This window comes from Embiotoca jacksoni, unplaced genomic scaffold (assembly GCF_022577435.1).
Source record: "Embiotoca jacksoni isolate LCO1_2020_lvr unplaced genomic scaffold, fEmbJac1.0.p SCAF_31, whole genome shotgun sequence".
NCBI classification, from domain to species: Eukaryota; Metazoa; Chordata; class Actinopteri; family Embiotocidae; genus Embiotoca; species Embiotoca jacksoni.
This window is the reverse complement of record NW_027185383.1, coordinates 867,023-892,717: the sequence shown is the minus strand read 5'-3', so window position 1 is coordinate 892,717 and position 25,695 is coordinate 867,023. Positions and strand designations below refer to the sequence as shown.

Below are 25,695 nucleotides of genomic sequence, written 5' to 3'. Positions count from 1 at the left end.
ACTGATAGTAACCAAGAAAATCAGTTTTTTTTCCCTCTCCCCTGTGTACCATCATTTGATTTGACAAAAATGTTCTCGCCTCATCATTTAAATGTATACACAAAAAATGTTGTATCGTACCAATGACTGAACAAGAAGAAATATGTTTTGAAGCTACTGTTTGAGACAGACATAATTTAGACAAATGGATTCATTCTAGATTCCTTGGGTATCATTTTATACTTTAGCCCCAAAACAAATCCCTGCACATTTGATATATTTAGAAATGCTGGAAAATCTTTAAAAGTTTTGGCTGTCGATCATGAATTTGTATTCAAATGGAGTTGAAGTCGTTACAGTATAAGTGGAGGTACCTTCCCGGGGTTTTCCCTCGGTTTCGTTTAGGTGCTAAAGTCGCAGAGGGGGTGGGGGAGGCGGGGGATTAGAAAGCAGCATTAGAATAGATTTGTGTTTTAAATGTGACGAAGAATTGTTTCTACAGCAGCAACAGTAATGTTTTCAAACCAAAGTCACTGGAAACTCAGTAATATCTCAGTAAAAAAAGAATGTCAGTAAAATCAATAATATTCCTGACATCAAAGTATTTAGAGAAGCTCAAAGAGGAGCAAGAATGCAGACATCATTCCTCCTCTGTCCTCTGTCTACCTGCAGCAGCTAACTTGAAAAGATTTTGACTCATTTTGAGAAACGTTTAAAACTAAGCTGAACTTAGCAGCCAAAAAAAGTTCTCCATTCTGTTTAGGAGTGGTTGAGACTGTCATCTACCTCGATGCTCAGTCCGCCATAAGTGAGCCTGCTCCGGTTAGGTTAACGGGATGTTGCTAACTTCGAGGCTAATCCCGTTCACTTTAATCAGCCGGTGGTTAGCGAGACGCCGCAACGTGGCTCAGTTCTTAAGGAGTTGTAGCATTTACTCACTGACAAATGCCTTAAACTGTACACACACTACACCGCTATGTTCACACAACTACATTACTAACTTCATACTCTGCTCCGGTGTCCGGTCACGATCCTCAGCATCACGAACACGCGCTCTCTTGCACTCGACGGTGGGTTTTGTGTTCATTCGGCTTGGGTGCTGTGAGAAGCACTTGGGTGCTGTGAGAAGCACTTGGGTGCTGCCTAAGTGTAATGATGGTGGGGAAAACCTTGCTTTTATAAATGATATGCAGCCTAATATTGTTTAAAAAAATTCAATTCAGTATATCCATTATATCAAATATCCCATTGTTTATTTGGTGAGTATGAATCAATGGCTATAATGGCATATTTAACTTGGAGGGTGGCCTCCATATGCAAATATGTGCAGATTAAAAATAGTCTATGGTTGCATAGTGAAACACTGCACTGTCAGCTCATTTGATACGGTGGAGCTGGAGCCGAAACACATCACAAAGCTCAATCAGTCATAAGACAAGTGTGTGAAGGTGACATGCACTAGGTCGGCTGCAGTGAATTTCACTTCACTGCTGCTGAAGCGTGCATTGTGAAATAAAAAAAAAAATTAAAAACTGACACAGCTGAGCATCCTCGGGTTGGGCTGAAACAAATCATCCGTATTTGGTTAAAAGGATCAGTTCACCCACATTTCACCAACAGTCGTATCTAGTGGGACAGTTTGGGTTTTACTTTGAGACATCTGTCTTTGAGGTTTCTGCTTCCAGCTGAATACTCTAAAAGAATTAAACAGTCACTGCTCTTTTTTTGTTCATACACCCCTCCCGTCTATCTTTGCAGTGATATTTCTGCGGATAAAGCCATAAGAGAGGATTAAGATTCTACTGTTGTTTAGATGTTGAGAGAATAAAATAAAATTCAGCTCCTTCAAACATGTACCAGCCACTGACTGGTGCAAGTTTGAAATGTCAAAGGACAGGATGCATAGTCTTGGTCAGCCATACAACAGCCAGGGAGAGCAAATCAAAAGACAAAGACACTGGGAGGTGAACAGAAACCATTAGAGGAGAAGGCTGCTTTGCTAAGAAGGAAACAGAACTGTAGACAGATCCACCAGAAGGTTCTGAAGTCCTCCGAGCCTTTGAAAGCTACAGAACGTTATCATGCCTTCAGGTTTTTACTAACCAAGTTCCTAGTGGCAGCTTTCTGAGCCCGGTAAGGCCAGCTCTTCTAATACAGCATAATCAAATGCTTCTATTGGGGGTTTTTTTAGGATGCAGTGATTCACTATTTTAGTTAAGGTCAGCACAATCTTGTGTTAAAAAATAGTGGACGCTGTGCAGCATAGAAGCTTAGACGTTGGTGGAATGTTTCAGTCAAATGATCGATTACAAAGTGCAGAAGTGCAGAGGCCTCCATGTGTACATGTCACCACAAGATGCAGCTGCTCAACGCTTCGGTTCGGTGTTTCTGTTCAGCCGTAAAATAGAAATGTTTCAGCATTTTAATATGGAGAATGACTGCATCCTAAAGCTAATTACCTCACCACAGACCAAACAAAGCCAAGCCTCATCAGCAGCAGCTCCTGGCCTCAGACTTACTGACAATTACTTTCGCTTATCGAATAGATGGACTGGCTCATCTCTCTGGCTCTGTTTGTCTTCCACTCTCCTCCCAACACACGTCATTCCTCTTTCACTATCTTTCCATTCTGACGTCACTTCACTTTCACTTTTTTTTCCTTGTCCTCTTTCTCCTTCTCTGTCGCCTTTACTCCTTCCTCTCTTGTCAGCTGTCTTTCACTTCCTCTCGACGTTGTCTCCTGCTTCCCTCACATGTCACCTGTGATGGGTTTAATCATCAGCTTAATGTCACACCCTATTTAAGGAATTCCTGAAAACTTACACTCCAACACCCACGGCACTTCCCCTCTGGTTGCGATCTCACATTTCCCTGCCACTTCGTCTCTTTTTTTTTTTTGCAAGTCGTAAGCAACTTGAAAGGAAAGCTCGACAAGATGGAGCCCTCCCGCATGCTGAGCTCAGTTTGCATACATTAGGTCGCGATAGTTATGCGCTTATTATAGTGTGTGATAAATATATCTTTGAGTACGCAGCCACTTAGGTTAGGATGAGTGACACACGAATGCAAAGCTGATGCTTAACTTGTGTTTTCACAAAGCAGGTCGGCAGCTCGAGGACTGGTTAGCAGAAGCACAGACAGAGAGAAGGGATGGAGATAACACCGGAGCTCAGACAGGGAAAAGGTGCTGTCATACAATCATGTCTCAGAGGTAGAGCTGCCTTGGGGGATAGAAAGACGTTGACAGAGCTTAGAGGAAGAAACACAGAGCACAAATGAGCTACATGTTGGTCAAAAGTAGATCAAATATTAACAGATAAATCCAATCATTTCTTCATGGCCAGGGTAAGATCGGTTGACTCCGGAAGCTAATCCACTTTACACTGTCACTTCATTGTTCAGCAATGATTTGAGTTTAGCTCTTGCTGTTATCCTGACAGTTATACAACAAACTGGACAACGAATTTGCACAATGTAGGACAACCAAGGTGAAGCCACTTCACTGAACAGAGGTGAAGTGGGCCAGGACTGGGTGTCACTGGACAGCGACCCCACACTGGCCTACGAGCGGACGCTGACCTGAAGGGAGCCTGGAGTTTGTCTCATAGGTGGAGGAGGTGGGCGACAGAGAGTCATCCTGTCTGGAGCGAGTTCCAGTTTAGGGGATATCTTTGACTGTGCCAGTCGACAGGAGGTCCAGTCGGCGGGAGACTTGCAAAGAAGCCACAGGGAGACCCACACCTCTGCTGTGCTGCCGAAGTGGAGAGGAGGGATTCTAATTGCCAGACCAAACAGTTGATTCTTTGTATCGAAAACACAAATATGATTTAACCAGCAAAATGTTGAGATGGGTAACACCCTATAATTAGAACTGCTGCTGTGGTGGTATCACATACTGTATGACAGGTCCTTTGTAGATTTTTGACTGTTAGTAGCACTATGGAGTTTTTACAAGTGGGTCTTTGTTTCACACTATTCCACAGATTGACAGCTGTTGGCTGTAACAGACAAAAAAAAAAAAAGTACCCACAAAGGCAAGAAAATTTAAAACTACTAGCAGGAAAATATGAATGTGAAAAAGTAAAATATGAAAAAAATCTGCTTTGCACATGTTTTATGAGGAAAGACAAGCATTCAGCACATTTAAACCTCAAAGATAGACACAAAGTGCTGAACATAAACTCCACCGGGCACCTTTAATTATATATTACTACTGACTTGTGTTCTCAGCAAAGATAGGATATCTGTGTATAGGAGAAATGTTAATATTTGATCTTAGATAAAAGATAGTGGCACAAATCTACAGTATGTGCACCAGCATTACTCCTTCCTGTCCTGCTGAGCAGTTTCACAATCTAATAGGATAAGTATTCAAAATTGTAAAAGTTTAGGACATGATATTTTTTTTGGCACACCTCTACAGAAAAGCTATAATATGTGTTCATATAAAATAGTGCAGAAATGCACCGTAAAGATGGTAAAAATGTTGCAGGACCTGCTCAACAAGGTCTTATTAAACTTTTGGCCCTCTTTTGAGTCTCTGTCCATGTTCTAATAAAAAATACCTGCATGGTTTATAGGTGATAAGCTCCCCAAGGGACAAATCCCTGACAAATTGAAAATTCATGACCATGTAAATATTTCACCAACATTGCAAAGCTGGCGCACACGTCACATTCACAGCCATCTGGCACAACCCGAGTACCAGCCTCTGGCCATTCTTGACATTGTGTTAAAAAAAAAATGAATTTCCCATTAATCCACTTAGTTTAAACCTCCAACCTACTATATCCGCCTTTGACACGGTCAGCCAGATGACTTTATGAGACATCCCACCGGAAATGTAGCGGCGCTGTGCTCAGGAAAAGGGGGGGAAAAAAATGGTGAGGAAGAAATATGAGACTTTCCACTTCTACACACTTCTTTTGTTTTCTCCTCGCTATAGCTTAAGTGGATAGAAAGAGGGAGCGAGGCTTCCTGTAAAGAGTAATACAGTATTGCCTGTCATATCTAGTGCAGTATCAAAGAGGGAGGAAGGTTGGGAGCAGAAATGGAGTCACCTCTTTGATTTTGCCTGACTCATATTAAGGCTGAGCCTTCTAAGAACATTTCAGAACTTTTTCATTCTCTGTTGCCAACTTTTCCATCACATTTTAGGAGGCAATACAATTATTCTTTAACTTTAAGGGCTTAATTAGGCTGATCATTTCCTAACTGCACGCCAGTTTAAAAAGACAAAGTTATATGAAGCCACTGTAGCAATAAAGTCTCCTAATATTTTTACAAATAGCTTGTCAGGAACTTAAACGTATTAAACTTTTCAACTAATCAGCTGCGGGCTTTGATCATCGGCAGCAAGTTTTTAATCTTGTTATCAGGGTGCAGAAGGGAGACCGCTCTTTATCAGAACATATCTCATGCATGGCTGATAATGTGGTAATTTGTTAACACTGAATGTGTGATGCTTGTCATAATCTATGTCATTTATTTGACGATTAAGCTTCAGTCCCAATCAATGCTGTATAACTGGGATGATAATATATAAAGAGTAACAGTCCTCAAGCCATTTTGTAAAATGAGCTGGTGGCAGTGGGAGGATGTGGGGAAGCCTCCCCACAAAGCTTAATCAGGAACTGAAATGGGTCACATATTTCCACATCCATTCACATGACATGTTGACCGTAAGGTGTCATTACTCAGTGAGAACGCTTTTCACTTTTTCTTTAACAGAATCAAGCTGCTATGTGAGCAGCTCCAACTGCAGGTGTAAAGTTGGCCTCCTGAACAGGTAAATAAACAAACAAACCAGACAACTCGGCTCGACTCTGTTCAACCTTCTCTTGAGTTCAAACACCATGTCTCGGTTGACATGTGAAGGCCACGGTGGAAAGGAACAGATGAAAATTCCTCTCTTTCACCCTTGACCCAGGCTCCCACGAACATATTTATACTTTTAGATAACTGTGTTGGGAGCTAAGAGGAGAAAGTCTGCGTCCTATTTTGGGTTCTTGACTGATTGATCTTAAGCAACCATATTTCCCTCGGTTCAGGCTGAGAGACTGACATAACAAGGTCAGGAAATGCCAAAGGGAGACTGAGATGCGCCAGGAAGAAGCTACAAATATCAAGCAACTAAAATTACATGCAAGAAAAACTCAAAAATATCGGACTACTTGCTGAGCCTGTAACATACTGCTAAGATAAATGAGCTGATGTCTATATTGTGGACTATGAACTGTGTAGCTGTGATTGTTATACTGTAAGTGTGACTATATGGGTAAAATATATGCATAATATGTATAAAGTATTTCCATTCTGGTCCTTGATAAAGACAAGAGATATGTATTTGTAGCTGAAGATAATCTATGACACCTTCCTTTGAGTAGCATTAGTAAATCAACCTTTTCAATATTAGCTTGATGGCAGAATTGATTTAGCTACTGTCAGAACAGTATGTACTATGGAAGTTTAACATTAGTAACATTGGTTTTATGATTAAAGTTAGCTTCAGCTTGGAAACCCCTGTTATATTTGAAAGTTGATGAATACTTTTGTCTAAGCTTCACAAATTCTGTGAAATTACTCTATTCATCAGAATAATCATCATTCCATTCAGTGAAATTTGGAACATCTCAAAGAGCTACATAATTAAACTATTGAATCCCAAATATGTGTGTTGGGATGGATTTTTGATGGATGCTGACCCGGCTTGACTGGAAAACAATGCTAAAACATAAACGTGGCGTATGCCCGCGGAAACATGGCGGACGTTTTTCAGCATTTGCTCCAACTTTAAAACGAATTAAGTGGCTGTCATCTTTGAAGATGTATCCAGTACAGTTGGGCATTTCAAGCAAAACTACTATTTGATAATTGCTCTGAGCTAATAAACTACTAATGCCCCCCCCACACACACACACACACACTTAATGCCATTTAACATCCAACTCACTTTGTCTGGCTGCTGATTATTGATCAGTGAGTGAACTGTTGCTTGGTGCTTCCCTCTAATGAGGGTGCATAGCTGTGGTAGACTGATGATCTGCTAGCTTTATTTTTTGAAGGAGTTCCATCCAGAACTTCCTGATGGCAGCAGTCATCGTTGCATGTTTATCTTGTTCGCACAGCACCACCAATGCTCCAGATCCCAGTAGTAACGTGTTCTTTTCCAATGTTGTCTAATGGCTGTTGGCAGACAGCTTCTAGGTGCATTACCACCACCTTCTGACGGGAGTAACGCATTACAGCCAAGCGCCCATGAAAACAGGGAAAATAGCGAACAGTAGTTGCATAATTACCAATCAATTGGTAACCAGCAGTAACCTCACCATGTGGTTTGTGATCTGCCGTTATGAGGCCTTTTTTGGGGGGGATGTCGCCACCTTTAAATGGTAATGGTCTGTACTTGTATAGCTCTTTATCACCTTTCGGTCTCAAAGCGCTTTGACATGGTTTTTCCCATTCACACACTAATGAGACAGATCACCATGCAAGGTGCTGCCATCAGGAGAACATTCATACACCGATGGTACTCCATTGGGAGCAACTTAGGGTTCAGTGTCTTGCTCAAGGACATTTAGGCATGTGGACAGGAGGAGCTGGGGATTGAACCATCAACCTTCTGATTAGTGTTCAACCCACTCTACCGTCTGAGCCACAGCCTCCCTAATAAATATATGGCCAAGCTGGGGAGGAGCGAGCAGTGAATCTTATTCGTTCTGATAAGAAACCCGCGGACACTATGCCCACTCACCGATAGATGAAACCTGTCTACACCACACTCCAGTCACTCCCGTCCTGTCGCATCACACAGACACGCCCCCAAATAGACCTAGTATCTAATTAATGATGGTATTTTTTTCTGATGGAACGCCAGAAATGAATAAGTAGTAGTGACTTTAGCGAATGGCGAAATTATATGACCCGTGAAAAAAATGTATTGACTTTGTATTTCATGCGAGAATTTCAATGATAGTCTATGGAATCAGAGTCTTTTTGGAGCTAACCCCTAGCAGTGCTCAGTGGTGTTGCAGTTAAAGGCACTTTTGCATTGTCCTTGTTTTTCACACCCGGAAACTTGTCCACTTGTATATACAGTCTATGGTAAGAAATGCTTATCAATGTATTTGTAACATCAAAGCGTAGTTTGACCAAACAATATGAACCGTTAGACCAATAACACTCTAATACATCAGGAGAGTCCAAAGTGGCACTGCAGAGCTCAATCAAACCTAAAACTAACCAGCCCTCTAAGAGGAATGACTGCTCGAATGTCATATTGCCTTTGAACCAATGTCCTTCTTGTGTGAAACACCTCTCCCCGAGGTTGAGAAACTGACAGATCGAGGCCAGCCTGTGATGACAGTAGCAAATTAAGATGTATTGCTTTTACCAGGGTGATGAAATCAGGACATCGGAGGAGGAAACCAAGAAACAGTATGCTGCACTCAACACCAGAACATCTCCACATGCTCCATTTAACAGAGGCTAATCTTAAAACCTCCAGGGTTTTTTATACTGTGAAAATGCATATAAACTTGTGTGTGCACAAAATAGCAAGATTCCTTAACCTTTCCATGTATTTGCTTTAAGAATTCTTGAAGGCAGCGTGTTCATGCGGTGCCATAAATTACTCCACCCTAATCTTAAAACAAGGATGAAACATCTTTCTGGCCAGTGTCTGACTGTTTGTCCAGCTCCTAACCCTTTCCCACTGGCCTGTGTGAGCCTGCATACAGATTACAGTTTCTTTCTCCCTTGATCTCTCCTAGCCTGACAGCCTAATAAAACACATGTGGGCAGCAGCCCCATTTTTGAAAACTATATCAACAAGCTGCCAGCAAGCTGGCAAAATGGCTCTGTATTTGAGTGTGTTTTTTGTTGCTGTTGCTGTTTGCTAATTTATTTGTTTATCTCTGTTTTGGACTTTCTTGGGAATGAGATTGATAATGAAAGTTTTTCCTGGTTTTATCATCACAGCAGTACAAAGATCTAAAAGAATATATAGCACTCATCTGTTACTCAGGTAGCCAAAAAATAACTTGTTTTTCTTGAGGTTGTTCCGACCTGGCATAACGTCATAGGTGACCTGATCACAAGAGGTCACCTCAAAGTACAGGTTGTTGTTGTTGTTGTTTTTTTTTTTTTTTTGGGGGGGGGGGGGGGGGGGTTGGATATAAAGTGCCCAGTTGTCATGCCTTTGTCACAAATGTGAACAAACTAAACCAAGGTTGAACAGAAACTATTTTGATGATCAGATGCATCCTCTCTGTCTCCTCCGCCTCTTCACTTCTGAGGCACAGCTGGCTCCCCACTTTACAGAAACAGCTGAACAGGAAGGAAGGTGGAAAGCAGTAACTGGGTGTAAGTTGCCCCTAAGCTGAACAATATTTGTTGATTTTGTGTTTATTGATTAATATTCTTTTAAGCCATTATTCAGACGGCAGCAGAGTGTGAAGTTAAAGGTGCCACCTCAAACAGCTCTCCTTCCTTCCTTCCTTCCTTCCTGTCTTCTCTTGCTGTGGCGATACAAATGCTACCTTTCTTTAGAACTCCTGTCTAAGCGCCTGATCATGTTGCCATGGCAACCATTCACTAGCAGCTGTATGCCTTACAGTCTCTCTCTCGCTCTTTATCTCCTTGCTCTCTCCTCCTGCCTAATTCCTCCTTGTGCTCTCCTCCACACTTCTCAGTCCTTGCCTTGCAAAAACATCAAAACAATCTTTGATCTCTGCTTGGAGTTAATCACAGATTTATCCTTGACAAAGGCAACACGGGGGAATTAACAGAAGTGGGGATTCTGCTGTGGTGAATCCTGGCACTTATCTAGATTTGCCATAAGCATATTGGCCATGACCGGCAGATTTTTGGTAAGATACAGACAAGATGAACCACAAAGGAGGCTCAGTTCAGGAAGGAAAGGAAGGAAGGAAGATGGGAGAAATAAACAGAATTAGGGGCTTGTATAAATTGTGACCAATCATATTAGCTGAGGGATGTAATCTTGAATTGGTTGTATTGATAAGAGTTTTAAGCAGCCACAGACATACCTGCATTACTGAAGCTATATGCAGACACAAATTAGTCTTTAGAAAAAACATAAATAATAAGCTGACCCACAGCTGAATACTTGAAGTCCTGAGGCTCAGAGAAGGCTAAACTCTACAGCACAGCACTCGCGTGCAAGAAATGTATATCTGCATTTTAGCTAGGCTGCAAATCAACAATTTCCATTTATCAGATGTTACATTTTTATATTCCAAATTTGAACTGTAAAGTTCAGCAAAGCAAGATATGATCAACTCACATGAACTAACAATGGCTGGTAAAAACTGTGTGCTACAACTTTATTCAGTAAAAATTCTTTGTAAACTTTCAGGAATGAACCGGCAAAGATTCAGACCGTCCGTAATCCCGCTGGCATTTCAGGATGAGAATACAGAGTGGGTATTGGGGATGTGCAGTCTTCAGGGAGTTTAGCGATATAGACTAGGAAGAAAAACTCTGAATGTTGTGAATGTTGCAGAGACTGTGTATTCCACCTCACCAATGTATCCAGAGGAAGTTACCACAGTGCATTCGTATGTGAGGATTTACTCTACTGGCTGTGTGTTGTATAAACTTGGTAACTGTGTGGCGTAACTTACTAAAGTTCAGCCAAGAAGTTCAACTCTACTTATTTTGCAAGATCACACCTCTACATGTATAGTACATCCTCTAACATGTGATATGCCCACAGTTAAAATGACAAACAAATAGAGAAAGATGAAGAGAGAAAAACTTTTTGGGACTTTAGTATTGATGAACGCTGCTGTCTGACAATGCAGCAGAGGACAACAGAAATAAAAGCTATCTCGAGCTAGAAAAAAGTTAGAAAATTTGGATCGAGGTTCGTTTGACACAGATCAGAAAAAAAAAACAAATATAAATGCTTGGAAAACCATTTTTAACAATAATAATAATAATAAAAAAATGTAAACAGAGTTATTTGTTGTACATTATTATTTATATTCTAACCACAGGCTGTACATAAGAATGGATACCATTTTGGTCTGAAAGGTGGAGCTAATGCAGGTGTCTTAAAGTAAGTGCAATACCACTGAGAGCCACTAGTGGGTGGCTCTAAAATGCCTGTGCATGCAAAAGATTGTATTCAAACATGTAAAAACATGCTTGTAGCCACATCTCTCATGGAATAAAACGTTTTTTGTTTTTTTTCATCAAATCATTCGAGTTTAATTTGCAAAATTATTCCCTCCTTCTGGTCAGTGTACCGGCGGTCACACAGCTCATTTCACAAGATGACACAGACTGGTAAGAACCTCCACAAAGTCCAATAAATGTGTCTCTTACTAAAAAACTCTATTCAAAATGAAAATTGTGGTTGTAGCTGTGCTACAAACACCCACAACACCAAGCAGACTGGCACTGCTGCTGTTTAACTGCTGCTTCACAAAGTCCTTCAGTCTCATCTTGCATGGTAATTTCAAATTACCTGTAAACACTGTTAAAACGAGTTAAACGCACCTTCAAACGAATGAAGGCTGTTTACTGTAGTGCCGTTACACAGAGTGGGATATGGAAATGTCTGAAGCAGCAGTTTATTCATAAACTAGCTAATTAGCAGTTTTAATGACCAGACTAAAAGTCTTTGGCTTTCAACAAACACTTGTTAAAAATCTTCAGCATGCACTCCTTAATGATAACACATTACAGAACATGAAAACTTGTAAATGACATCTCAAGCTTGCTTCTTCTACTGCTGTGTTTGAAGCAGGAAAGTTCTGAAAAAGTTCAATTAACAGATTGTTTTTTTATGTGAAAGAACAGTGAAACTTCAGTCTCAACTTCCTTGTTCGTACTAAGTCCTCGGTATTATACTTGGAGTTTGGATTGGATTAGGTTTTTGCAATAATTCCAAAAAAGTGGATACATTTAAAATTGAAAAACTAAAGACACATCAAAACATCTAACTAAATCCTTTTTCTTTCTCCATGGTTAAGGTAGACGGTAATAAAGATTGAAAAAGTATTGTAAGCCTTTACATTATACAAACCTAGACATATATTACTACATAAGACTTTGTAGGAAGCCTAAAGGTGTTAAGGAGTGTATTGCCTTAATGTGTATCATTTGTGGTTATGATAACATTGTTGTCTTTTCACTACCTGTGTAATCAATCTTTTTTTCTTTTTCTTTTTTTTTTATTAAAAAATTGTCCCAATTTACTCAATCTCAGCAAGACATTTTTTTGAAGTAAACTGGACCACTAATCAAAAAGGATGACTGGCAAAAATAACACAATGGTTTATAATCCAAAACGTTCCTTAAAGCGACAAGCAGTCTTGGTTCTACAGTTGGACGTCGGTTGGACGGAATTAAATAACTCACCTACGCTTAGAAAAACTGCACTCAGCGCGAAAATCCAATTAATAAATGAGTTGTGTCCTCACTACGCTCAGCAAAGTGTCTCTGACACCCTGCATGTACAGTAATTAGATGTCTCTGTAACATATTCATGGTGACGGCAGTGTATGAAGGCAGCTTTAATTGCTCTGGGAGACGCAGCTCTGGCCTGTTGTTTCACACCAGGATATCATATCATGCTGGAATTTCTCGTCAGTGATGGAAATTACTGTTCTTTAGCAAAGTTGTGCAGCTCCTCCCACCAACTTCCCCGGGAGCAGCAGTCCTGCAGCAGAAAGTCTGTCCTGATTATTTCTGAAAATCACTGAACATTGTTATTTTTAAAATTAAAATTAAAATTGGTCGATTGGAAGCGGGATTTTTTTTTTTTAGAAGCCATTCAACACTATCAGTGTCACTAAATCATGATCTACTCCCTATCTTGATTTAACAGAAGTAAAAACATCAATTGGTCTGGTGAAGAGGATATAGAAACTTACTGTACTTCCAAAAAAAAAGCCTCTTATCCTCAGAGTCAAGGTCGTTCATTGTGGACTTACAGTTGTGGAGCTTACTGACTGAACTCGGGATGTGTTTTCAGGTGGAAACTAGAAAAAAATGGCCTTCGGCTTAAGGAGTTAAGGCAAGTGTGACAAATAAGCCTGGTTTGGATTACAGCTACTGAACTAGTGTTATATGTAAGAAAGGCTTGAATTCACTTCTTGGTATTTCAAGGTGATACACACAACTGGACAGGGATTAAAGAGTAATATGAAAACGGAGGTCCACACGGCATTTTTGATCCAAATTTTTTTTCTTTGATGGCCAGAGGCCAGAGAGCGGCTGGTATCCATTTAAACACACAGGGCTCAGGGGATGACTCATTCCTCTGATGTGGCTACAAGCATGATTTCATATGCACCGACATAAAAGCTGGAACATAATGCTTTTAAGCTCATGTTTGGTTTCTGTAGGCATCCGTAAGTCGTATACTGTAGGCTGTATGTAAAAACTGCAAAGCGTGAAGAACAGTACAACAGATACACAATCAACAATCACCCAATATAATTTTCCAACATGAACTTCTATGGGCAAAAAAACGTAATCTTCTACTAGTTTCTGGCATGTTATAGACTAAATGATTAGTTGATTGAGAATATAACCTCAGATGAATCACGGTGTACAGAGGAGAGTATGTCAGTGTCTCGGTTTTACCTGCCTTGCTTATTTTTCGAAAACGAAAACTCTGGTTAGGGTTTGTCACCAAAACTAATTGGCTAGGGTTAGAAAAAATATTTTATCAAAGAAGTCCACTTTGCTTTCTTGGGGAATTCAACCCTTGTCTCCTCGGCGAGAGTCCCCACCTTTATCCATCCGACCACCGCCAACACACCTGTATGAGGCCTGCATCTACTTTTCACCCTGAGGTGGTTGTATCACATGCTTTGTTGTGATATAGGGCTGTTTTATTCACATTATGGTATGGATCAATGGGTTTTTTACTACACATCAGCAATATCCATCCATCCATTATCTATCTATACCCGCTTTATCCTGAACAGGGTCATGGGGGGGCTTGATCCTATCCCAGGTCACGAAGGCAGGGTAGACCCTGGACAGGTCGCCAGTCTATCACAGGGCCAACATGTATAGACAGATGGAAACAAAGACCATGCACGCTCTCATAAGGGCAATTTTTTTTCATGGTAGAATGGACAATTAACCTGAAATGCCTTTTTTTTTAGATGGTGGGAGGAAGCCGGAGTATCCGGAGAGAACCCACGCAGGCACAAGGAGGACATGCAAATCCTCACACATAAAGGCCCAGGCCCGGAACAATCTAACCACTGCACCACGGTGCCACCCATCAGCAATAACAAGATGAAACGACTAGCAGGTCTCTTGTCTTGTAAGCTTTGCTATTGCTTGAAGATGTGACCAAAAAAAAAATCCATTATAGGAAGAGCGCATTGCACTCAGGACTCAAAGGTGACATGGCACATACAAGCATCACTGAGGTTTATAACCCGTTTCAGTGGCACCAATATAAAACTTTGTATGACATGGACCTGAATTGTAGCAGCCAAATTATTGTTCCGGAGAGCTGATTTGAATGGGAGGCAGTTAAGGGCTGACTTTCCTCCAAGCATTCCAGCCCAGATGTGCAAATCACCGCCAGAGCAAATACAGCTCGAGTCTCTCCCGGAGGGCGACTTTATTACCTTACCTCCCGCACAATTTATGACACAACACCAAAAGGGTAAATTTCTAATAACGTAGCCAGGCTTCTCTGACACTAACGAGTGGCTGCAGTCCTGCAGCTAGAATTTACTGTCAGTCACAGAATCCCCTCTTTTCAAATTGCTTCTTAGATGGTTCACAGAGAAGCAATTTGACAAGAAAAATGTGAGCCTCTGTAAAAGGTGGAAAAAATGTGGAATTTAAATTGCACCCAACACTACCACCACCATCACACGCACATACACACACAAGCATGCATTTAAAACCAGATACACTTTTTAAATGATGTTACTTGAAAGATGTTGATGGGCTACTGAAAATAAATGAATTGCAGCATGCCTCAAAACAATATTCCTTTTTTCTCCTCTCAAAATGAGACACTACTTTAAAGATTCACATTTACCTCAAACATTGAAACAATCCCTAAACAATTGTGTGATCTCTGCGTCTCTGAGGTCTTCAAAAACTCAAATAATTACGGGGGATTCGCTGAGTGTGGGGTGTCCTGAGGAGACATGGATGAGGATAGGGACTGCAGTTGCCAGCAGGACTCAATGCTGCTGCTGAGAGGGCAACTGTGTTGATAAGCTACAGAACTGTAGAAACTGATTGAAGTGGTGGTCAGCTGACTTAATTGAAAACCCACATGTGTCTTGCATTTAAAGTGATGCTCTGTCTTTTTATTATCAAACACTTGACTTGAAAGGGGATTTAAATTATGTCAACATTTTCATAGCAAATTGAATCGAAAACATGATCTACTTTACTACTTCCCAAACATATACTTGTACTTTATATAGATGGCTGTGGCTCTGCTGGTAGATAGAGGGGCCCACTCATTTTAGGGTTGGTGGTTCAATCCCTAGTTCCTGAATGTCCATGGATAGAGCTATGTGAACCACTTTATTTATATAAAGGTAAAGATCATCTACCATACAGTACAATTCAAACACTACAACATGGCTGAATACATCAATGGAATGCAGTATATTTATGTCATATACTGTGAATGTCTTGTTTCGCTAGCCAACAGTTCACGACCAAAAGATCTTCAGTTTCCTTTGTCGGGCAGGAAAATTCAGCAGATAATATTTAAACTGAGAATGTCTGCCCTTTCATCAAGAAAAATAACCTTCCAATTTAATAAATTATCCATTGTGTCAATTAATTTACCCTCAACAAATAAAAAATCATTAAACTGCTGCTGGCTACCAGTGCAGCAGTTTTCATGTTGATGTAAATTTCATGTACCACTCAATACCGATGTGTTATGGCAGACCAAAAACCACATATAATTTACTAAAGAACCATAATGATCTAAAACAAGGTGATTGAAGCGATATTTCAGCATCTAGTAACTTTAGGTTTATATTTGATTTCACCTAACCGGGTTTAGCAAGCAATTAACATCAGTCACACGAGCAAAGAATTTCACCATTTCATAATTACATTTTGACTTGATGGTGGCATAAACAGTGACACATTAGCTGAAATGCTAGAATCATGGAACTGTACAGTGACTGAGGGGCATCCACAATGACTTGAGCCCAGCAGTTCACGATCAATACATGTACCAATGCACCTGAGCTAATGAGGCCAAGTATTTCATGCAAAACTGTTTCATTTTGGCTGGAGTAAAAGTTCAATTCAACATCACATGCGTTGACATTGACTCGGCAACAGCATTGCCAAAACCTAAGCCTATATTCACAAAGTTCCCAAAAGCCGCTGCTCCAAAATCAGATCATCTGTTTGACTCAAAAGAAACTTTTGGTTCTGAATATTTGTTTCTATATTTTGTGTTATTGTTGTTTGAGCAAAGGCTGCAGTATATGTTTACCCACTGACAGACTCACAGATGCCAGCACCTGGCATAATGTCTCACACACCATGTATACTGGTGAAGGTACATCAAAATATGCTGAGAGCAACCATGTACCACATTAATCATAATGAGGCAATGGCACACTCAACAATATAAAGAGGGCTGGTGTGAGACGACAACAACTGCATCCCAGAAAGAGTGTAACGCATCGACTCATATAGCATTCAGAAGACATATCTTATCAAACTGCTTTAATTGTAATTTCTGCCTGTTATCAATACACCCACACCACGTAAGCTCGATTTGCTGTTGTTCCCTGAGAAGACATACAGTGGGTACGGAAAGTATTCAGACCCCTTTACATTTTTCACTCTTTGTTTCATTGCAGCCATTTGCTAAAATCAAAAAAGTTCATTTTATGTCTCATTAATGTACACTCAGCACCCCATGTTGACAGAAAAAAACAGAAATGTAGAAATTTGTGCAAATGTATTAAAAAAAGAAAAACTGAAATATCACATGGTCATAAGTATTCAGACCCTTTGCTGTGACACTCATATTTAACTCACATGCTGTCCATTTATTCTGATCCTCCTTGAGATGGTTCTACTCCTTCATTGGAGTCCAGCTGTGTTTAATTAAACTGATTGGACTTGATTAGGAAAGGCACACACCTGTCTATAGAAGACCTTACAGCTCACAGTGCATGTCAGAGCAAATGAGAATCATGAGGTCGAAGGAACTGTCCAAGGAGCTCAGAGACAGAATTGTGGCAAGGCACAGATCTGGCCAAGGTTACAAAATAATGTCTGCAGCACTCAAGGTTCCTAAGAGCACAGTGGCCTCCATAATCCTTAAATGGAAGAAGTTTGGGACGACCAGAACTCTTCCTAGACCTGGCCGTCCGGCCAAACTGAGCAATCGTGGGAGAAGAGCCTTGGTGAGAGAGGTAAAGAAGAACCCAAAGATCACTGTGGCTGAGCTCCAGAGATGCAGTAGGGAGATGGGAGAAAGTTCCACAAAGTCAACTATCACTGCAGCCCTCCACCAGTCGGAGCTTTATGGCAGAGTGGTCCGACGGAAGCCTCTCCTCAGTGCAAGACATATGAAAGCCCGCATAGAGTTTGCCAAAAAACACATGAAGGACTCCCAGACTATGAGAAATAAGATTCTCTGGTCTGATGAGACCAAGATTGAACTTTTTGGCGTTAATTCTAAGCGATATGTGTGGAGAAAACCAGGCACTGCTCATCACCTGCCCAATACAATCCCAACAGTGAAACATGGTGGTGGCAGCATCATGCTATGGGGGTGTTTTTCAGCTGCAGGGACAGGACGACTGGTTGCAATTGAAGGAAAGATGAATGCGGCCAAGTACAGAGATATCCTGGAAGAAAACCTCTTCCAGAGTGCTCTGGACCTCAGACTGGGCCAAAGGTTCACCGTCCAACAATACAATGACCCTAAGCACACAGCTAAAATAACAAAGGAGTGGCTTCAGAACAACTCTGTGACCATTCTTGACTGGCCCAGACAGAGCCCTGACCTAAACCCAATTGAGCATCTCTGGAGAGACCTGAAAATGGCTGTCCACCAACGTTCACCATCCAACCTGACGGAACTGGAGAGGATCTGCAAGGAAGAATGGCAGAGGATCCCCAAATCCAGGTGTGAAAAGCTTGTTGCATCATTCCCGAGAAGACTCATGGCTGTACTAGCTCAAAAGGGTGCTTCTACTCAATACTGAGCAAAGGGTCTGAATACTTACGACCATGTGATACTTCAGTTTTTCTTTTTTTAATAAATTTGCACAAATTTCTACATTTCTGTTTTTTTCTGTCAAGATGGGGTGCTGAGTGTACATTAATGAGAAATAAAATGAACTTTTTTGAATTTAGCAAATGGCTGCAATGAAACAAAGAGTGAAAAATGTAAAGGGGTCTGAATACTTTCCGTACCCACTGTATATACCGTGAGTAAAAGCTCTTGCTTGTAATTCAAAGCGGACGGCCCTTATTTCACATAGATGTTGTCAAACAGCAAAGGAAATCAAGCAACAAACCAAAAGAAAAAACTAACAAATAAATAAAAGGCTGCAGCTGCTCCAGTGTTTATATTTGGGTAGCAGGGATGCAAGTTGCACCACAAATGTGGAATTGTGTTGGTCTCCCCGGAGTGAGTTTTCATTAAAAGTTCTCCAACCCGGAGCTAAACAAAACGTAAAGAAATGTCAGACAGAAATTCAGACTCATTAATATGCAGCAACAGTCTGGAGAGATCTGTTGTGTTGTGCATTTGTCTTACCTTATTTCCCTCCATCCCATAATTAATTAACTGTTGTCTAAATTACGCCTTTAAACAAACTATTGAAAGAGCCGCCACGGTCTCGTGGTGTAAACACTCAATAAAACTGCAAACATCGTTTGGTATATTCATAGGACTATTCCCTACATCCATATGTCTGTTAATTAAAACAGACACAGGAATTATATTGTATATACTGCAGCGCTTTCTGCAGTGCTGATAAACACAACTGAGACAATCCATAGTGACAGTGGTTTTCTAAAGGCACTTCATAAGTTATTCTGGGTGACAGTGGAAAATGAATCCTTATATATACTGTATGTAATAAGTCATACCCCCTGACCCCAGCCTAATGAAGTAGGGACACTGACATCAAACTCTGCTAGGATACTTCTAAGTTTTAGACAGTTTCTCCTGTCTAAAGCTGGGTTTGGAAACTCCATACTTTTGGCGCTTCTCACACACACCTACTTTATATATTTTATTATTATATATTATTATTTTATTATGTCGTAGAAAAAAACAGAAGACATCAAAACTTTGGAACAACAAATGCAAATTATTAATCATGTACAAAGTCTTAACCAAACCAAAATATGTTTCATATTTTTGATTCCCCAAAGCAGTCACTGATTGCCTTAATGACAGCTTTGCACACTTGGCAATATCCTAACCTGTATTCATTATACAGTCATAATCCATATTATGGCCAAAACTGTTCATTAAAGTAAAGAGAAAAAGAGTCCATTGTTACTTTAGGACATGAAGGTCGGTCTATTTCAACATCTTTAAAAGACTGCAGCGGTGAAGTTCATTAGAGTTACCAGCAACACGAATTGGCATTTAACCGCAAAGACCCCACATCAACGCTTCCCGGAGTTGAAAAAGAAGACACATCTAACATCAACTGTTTGGGGGTGACTGAAGAAGAAACCACAAAAAAACAAAGGATGGACAGTCTAAATATGGACTTTGGCCTGATGAGTCCATCTGTAAGATTTCTGTCTCCAGTCTCTGTGTCTCTGTGAGATGCAGAGATTGTGGGGGTCAGCAAAGTGGCCCTCTGCAGGTGAGAGAACTGAGATGTATTCCCAATTCAAGGCAACAGTTAACCCGCATAGTTCCCACAACATTCTGCAGTGACACTCCGTCCCATCTGGTCTGAGCTCAGTGTTATTTGTTCTCCAGCGGGAACACGAGCCAAAACACACATTCAGGCTTTGTACGGTCTTTTTGACCACGAAGAAGAGTGATGGAGCATCAGATGACAATAATCGAACCAAAACCCAACTGAGATTGTTTGAGATGAGTTGTAATGCAGAGTGAGGGTAAAGCAGCAGGGATCGACCGATTATCGGCGCCGATATTTTGCATTTTTATGATTGTCGGTATTTTTTTTTTTTTCAATCGCCGATAAAAATTTAATTAATTAACAGTGCGTTGCTTTGGCTCTGATGCAGTGTGTCTCTCAGTCTGTAGTCACCACTTTGTGGTGTTGAGCAATTTCCCACCCACAGCTTTATCTGATTGGTTACATCTCATGAGTAATAGCCAATCAACGCAAAAAACTTCTCTGCCACTGACGTGAAGTGAGCTTCTGTGGCAGAGAAGTTTTTAGCGTTGATTGGCTAGAAGTTCTCAGCAGCTCAGAGAACTGTTTCAAAGGTGAGACAGTAGACACGGCAGAAGGTAAAAAAAAAAAAACACAGTCCTCTACCCTTCAGTTGCAAAAAACAGCACAATCATGTCATATTCACTTGTTCTTTTTAAGAGTTTAACGAAACACGTTGTAAAAGTTGGTCTCACACCGTAGCGACTCGTTACCCCGTGTTTCCCCCACCACTGTCTGGGGGGAGCAGCCCGGCCAACGGGACCTCCTGCCCCGCCAGAGCCAAACAAGTTATTTACTTAATCCCTGTGCTCCCGCTTCATTTCAGGTCAGTCTGAGAGTCGCTCATGCATTTTTCTGTCACTGAAAGTTGCGCTAATTTCTATGCTGCTGTGCTTCTGTTCGCTCTCTGTGTATTATGAAGGGCGGAGCCCAAACTCATTTTAAAATCATGTATCAAACATTCTGCTGGCGCTTCAATAAAGGATTTCTTTTTTTTTTACATTAAATACGCCACATTTCAGTATACCTTCATAATAAGATTACATAGCGGCAGTATTTCTTTGTTCAAAGTCCATTTGAAATAGGTTTTGTGTTAGAATTTGTTATTCCAAATTTTGACACGGTGATTTTTTATTTTTACTACAACTTTATATCAGTTCCAAATATCGTTGTTTTTTTTCCGTCTCCTTCATTAACAATAATCGGTATTGGCCCTGAAAAAGCAATATCGGTCGATCCCTAAGCAGCTAGTAAGCACGAGTATGTGGGGACTCGTACAAGTTTGACTGTTACCAAGCAACTAAATATAGTCACACTTCTCTCCCAAATATATTTCCTATTAGATGTCTATCAAACCTGCAACCTTGATGACGATCAGTAGGTCGTTATCAACGATATATTGGACAACTGCACAGTACCAACAACGGGTGTATAGTTTGGTTCGGTTTATGAAACAATCACGGTTGCGGTTAAAATATGTACATTACAAATGTTAGTTACTTTACGTAAGTTATGTCGGTATGTCACGTGAGTTACCTTAGGTATAATTTAAAAAAGTCACGAGTTGACTTTTGTTTTTACATGAAACACCAACAGAGGTCTCCTGAGTGACAGTCCCTAGTTGGACTGATGTAACCTCCCAATGTGGTCCAAGTCTGAATATCGGACCAATGAAATGAATGGCTAATAACAGCCTCCTGAATCTAACAGTAGGTTAAGTAGGCCTGTACGAGTCTATATACTTGGAACAAATGTGTGATGACAACCGCCGATGCAATAGTCTGATAACAATCTAACTGAGTCTCAAGACGGTTGGAAAAGCGTCAAGTGACAACCTATTGAAGCCGGTTGAGGGAATGAACTGTCATCAAAGCACGAGGTGAATACTTTAAAGACTCATCAAAATATCAAACACGATACACACAAAAATTATATACGTGGAATCCTGATGTCTTTGGGTTGTATACTGTAGAAAATAGCAGAAAACAGCAATAAGGAAAATCCTTTGGTGTGTCCAAACTTTGGACGGGTACTTTTTGGACAGTCAATTAATAGTTTAAATTACATGTAGAAAGGCAAAATGAGTCGATTGAATTAATAGTTAATGCACAGAAGAAAAGAAATTCTCCAACAAGCAATTAATTGAGTAACTTGTCAAGTAAATATGTTTAATATATTATAGTAAGTGATATATTTTATGTGAAAGTAAACTTGATATTTGTTAAAGCTCTGGAGTGTTGATCAAGTAAAAACTGCCATTTGAAGACAACTTTAAGTTTTCAGGAATGGTGATGTGCATTGTTAACCTTTTTCTAAAAAAAAAAGAACAATTGATAACTTTATTTTTTTTTTTACAAACTCACATCATAGTGGTACAGACATTGCAAATGTTTAAATAATGCCCAATTTTACTGAGATGTCACAAGGGTTACGAAACTCTTTTAGATTTAAATTTAAGAATAAAATAAATCAGTATTGCTTTGCTTCAAAATGGCTTGCTTTGGATTAGCTAAGCTTTGTAACATTTGATCAGATTTCTATACATGTTGTTCTCCATGAGCTTGACAACTGTCAGCTACAGCTATTCTGACAAATCATAATCAGTTCCCCTTGCTCCTTGTATGATGCCATAAACAAAAAGGGGTAGGAGAACAAATAATCAGCTCTCTCAGGATTCTGTTTGTTTACAATTCTGACATCAATATGTTAATGTCTGAATCGATAGTCAATTCATGTTTTACTTGTATAATAAAAGCTAACAGCTAACAGTTAGCCCGAGAACTAACCAGTTAGCCCGTTAGCATCCACACAAGAACCAAACTGAACCCGAGAGCTGTTTATTCAACCGCCAAAATTTGTGGGTTTCTCACTCAAAGTGAATTAATCTTCCCGTTTAAAAGCAGCACTGAACAGAAACAGCTTACCTCTCCGCTGAACGCTAACTGTTGTTTTCCAAACGTTTGTTGAACAGAAGCTGCAATAACTTCAATCCTTTCAGCCTGAAAGGAGCCGGTCATTTCAGAATAAAAGCACGAGTGATTATGCTTTGATTCATTTTATAACAGTACTTTTTTTTTTTTTTTTAACTCTGTTATTGCAGTACTTTATTTTTCCAACAGAGGAATTGGTCAGTAGGAGACTTGGGCCAATGGCAACCTCACCTCCTGTGTGCTATTCCAAATGACATTTACAATAATCTTACAGCAATGATGCTGCTGAAATGAAATTGCATGAAATGCATTGTTTCTGGAAATATGACTCAATAAATACATAGTCTCAACAAGATTTTACTTTTTGCCAAAGTCCAGTTTTGAAAAAAGGGAACAAAAAGTATCATAATATTGAATAGCAATACTTGTGTAATAGCCAGGTATCATCTATTGTTTTAAAACTGGTGAGACTTGATAAAATCCTGCATGCTGTTGTTTTCTACGTTAAGCAAACTACACATGAACACTTCCAAATTCTTAGTCTATTCATGACAAAGTCTACGGAGCATCTGTGCCATCTAAATTAGCAAAAGACTACCCTGTTATGAAGCTGACAATTACTTTTATCTTAAAGTTTATTCAAAGTCTATATGTATGGCTTTGCATGCTGCATTTGTTTGAATTTAAGATAACAATTCATGACACATTTTCAAACTAATGCCCCAATTAGTTGCAGTCACTTAGTGCACACTGCATATATTACACTATAAAGAAAGGACTGCCAAGCTGCAACAAGCCTGTAAAATGTATTTGTGAAAAGCAATTGAAATAGGCAACTGCTTGAAAAACAAACAACAAACAGACATGAAACAGTGCCTTACATCTACCTAACGGCCAAAACACAAAGTCATATATCTGATGTGCTTTAGCACTTCTTACCTATAGATTGCTGACTTTGATCAATACAACACAGAGCCCACCTGTAACAGCGCTAGAAACCCACACAGGAACACATCCAAAGACATGAAGCGGACCAAGCTGTCTGCAAACGTGACACTGAGGATCACACGGCCCCTAAAGGCGCCTGGTGCTCCCAGTAGGGGAAGGAGCTCCTGGGTCCTGTCAGCTGCAGCAGCAGCAGCTGGAACTGGAGCAGAGGAGATTCAGCACCATGGACAGCAGCCAGCCAACTTCCACACTGCAAACATTGCAGCTCTGCCGAACTCCCTGACACCCAAACATCGCTCATGAGGACTTGGCCAGGTCTAAACTTGGAAGATGCTCGTTTAGTAAAGCCTGACAACTATCAGGAGAGCGTGAACTGTTTCCTTTGTGTCCAGTTCCACAACATATAAGACATCAAAGTAACCACATAACAACACATTTCTACTTGAAGCGCAGAAGCTGAACTTCGGTGAAATCAGTTTGTCTGCAGGCTTGCCAGCGTGTTAACGAGCAAGTAGTTCCCTGCACATGCAGCTAACAGACCCACGTGTGTAAGTTGGGGGAAATACTCATGAGTGCACGTACAGGGCGAGAAAGTGACGCTTCTTATACAAATGTACTTCCTGCTGGCTCTAATTCAATAGAAATGAAATTACATTTTCTCAGCATAAGCATGATACGAGGCCTATTACATAGGAATTGAACAATAGGAAGTGCTAAGATGGTTTAGCATAGCCAAGTGTTATCAATAACGTGCCTTAACATCCACTGAGGACTGACTATGACATCTGAACGCAGCTGCCGGCGTTAGCTTTTCACTCTGGTTGTTGCATTGCTTGTGTCGTTCCCTAAAACAGTGAAAACATGGTATGTAGCCAGGCCTATGCTAATAGACAGATGCTCCGGTTTAATAATAAAGAGTGAGCGGGCTACAATCCGTTTAATTAGTGGCTACTGAACCGAGCCGACCGTCGTGTTTCAAAAACTCACCTAAGACGAAGAAGGGGAGCTCGGTGTTTTCCAGGTCGTCCACCACCACGACGTCTCCGGGAAAATCGTTCCTAACGGAGAACAGCAGCTTGGGCTCGGAGGCCGACGGACTGTGCATGATGCTCAGGTCGTTTTCCCTCAAAAACGGCAGCGCCGACACGGTGACGCTCTTCATCTTGCAGTCGGAGTCCTGGCTCTGGTCCTCGTCGCCGTTTAGACATCGGACATCAGCGGTCTGGAAGGCCAGAAGGAGCCACACGAGCTCCAGCAGCAGCAGCAGCAGCGGTTTCGGCCCCATGTTGATGCTCGCCATCTCCGTCGCTCCGTTTCCTCTCCCCTCCTCGCCGTTTCTCTTTCAGGCTGCTCAAGTCTCTGAACCCCGGCGGATGATGAGAGAGCGGCAGAGCGAGTGAGGAAGGGGGGGAGGACTTCATACACCGGCTCTCAATGTGAGAAACAAACGCTTCTTGTTTCTCACAAATGATGAATCACCGCTTTTTACGCTGACCGTTGACTGTTGATGTGTTTGAATGCCATTGACCCTTTTACTGTAACTGATCGACAAACTGTCCAAATGGCTTTGTAATGGCTAAGCATAGATTACCAACAGGATATGCACCCAGGGTGCCCTGAGGGTCCCATCACCAAAAGCCCTGTCATTTCTAATTTAATTGTACATTTGCATATCATCTATAAGCATATTTGGTAGCCTGCCTGACCTCTTCGATTTGGTGGACATTCCACTGGGTGCATGCATAATTGCCTAATTGATAGTGTAGATGCACAAGAGCCTGTTTGCTCACTATCAGGGTGTGTAATGCTCCAGATATGAAGGACAGAAGATGCTGTGTTGTTGGCACTAGGATGCTTTAAGAAGGATATTGAAGAAAAATTGTAGGCAAGAGATGAGAATCCTCCGTTAGTGGTGACACTCATCATACCTATGCGAGCATGCATGCATGCAG

At 40.8% G+C, this 25,695-nt stretch overlaps 1 protein-coding gene across 5 annotated transcripts in view; it reads right to left on the bottom strand.

Annotated features, from left to right (window-relative positions):
- Nucleotides 1-25,165, bottom strand: part of astn1 (astrotactin 1) — a 397,274-nt gene extending 372,109 nt beyond the window's left edge. For 4 of the 5 annotated variants that reach the window (XM_069164339.1, XM_069164341.1, XM_069164342.1 and 1 more), the window contains exon 1: nucleotides 24,731-25,165. In XM_069164339.1, the coding sequence (XP_069020440.1) occupies nucleotides 24,731-25,043 (313 nt within the window). In that variant the 5' untranslated portion in view covers nucleotides 25,044-25,165. The remainder of the gene's footprint in view (nucleotides 1-24,730) is intronic. The other variant, XM_069164344.1, reaches the window with a different exon arrangement.
- Nucleotides 25,166-25,695: the final 530 nt, after the last annotated feature.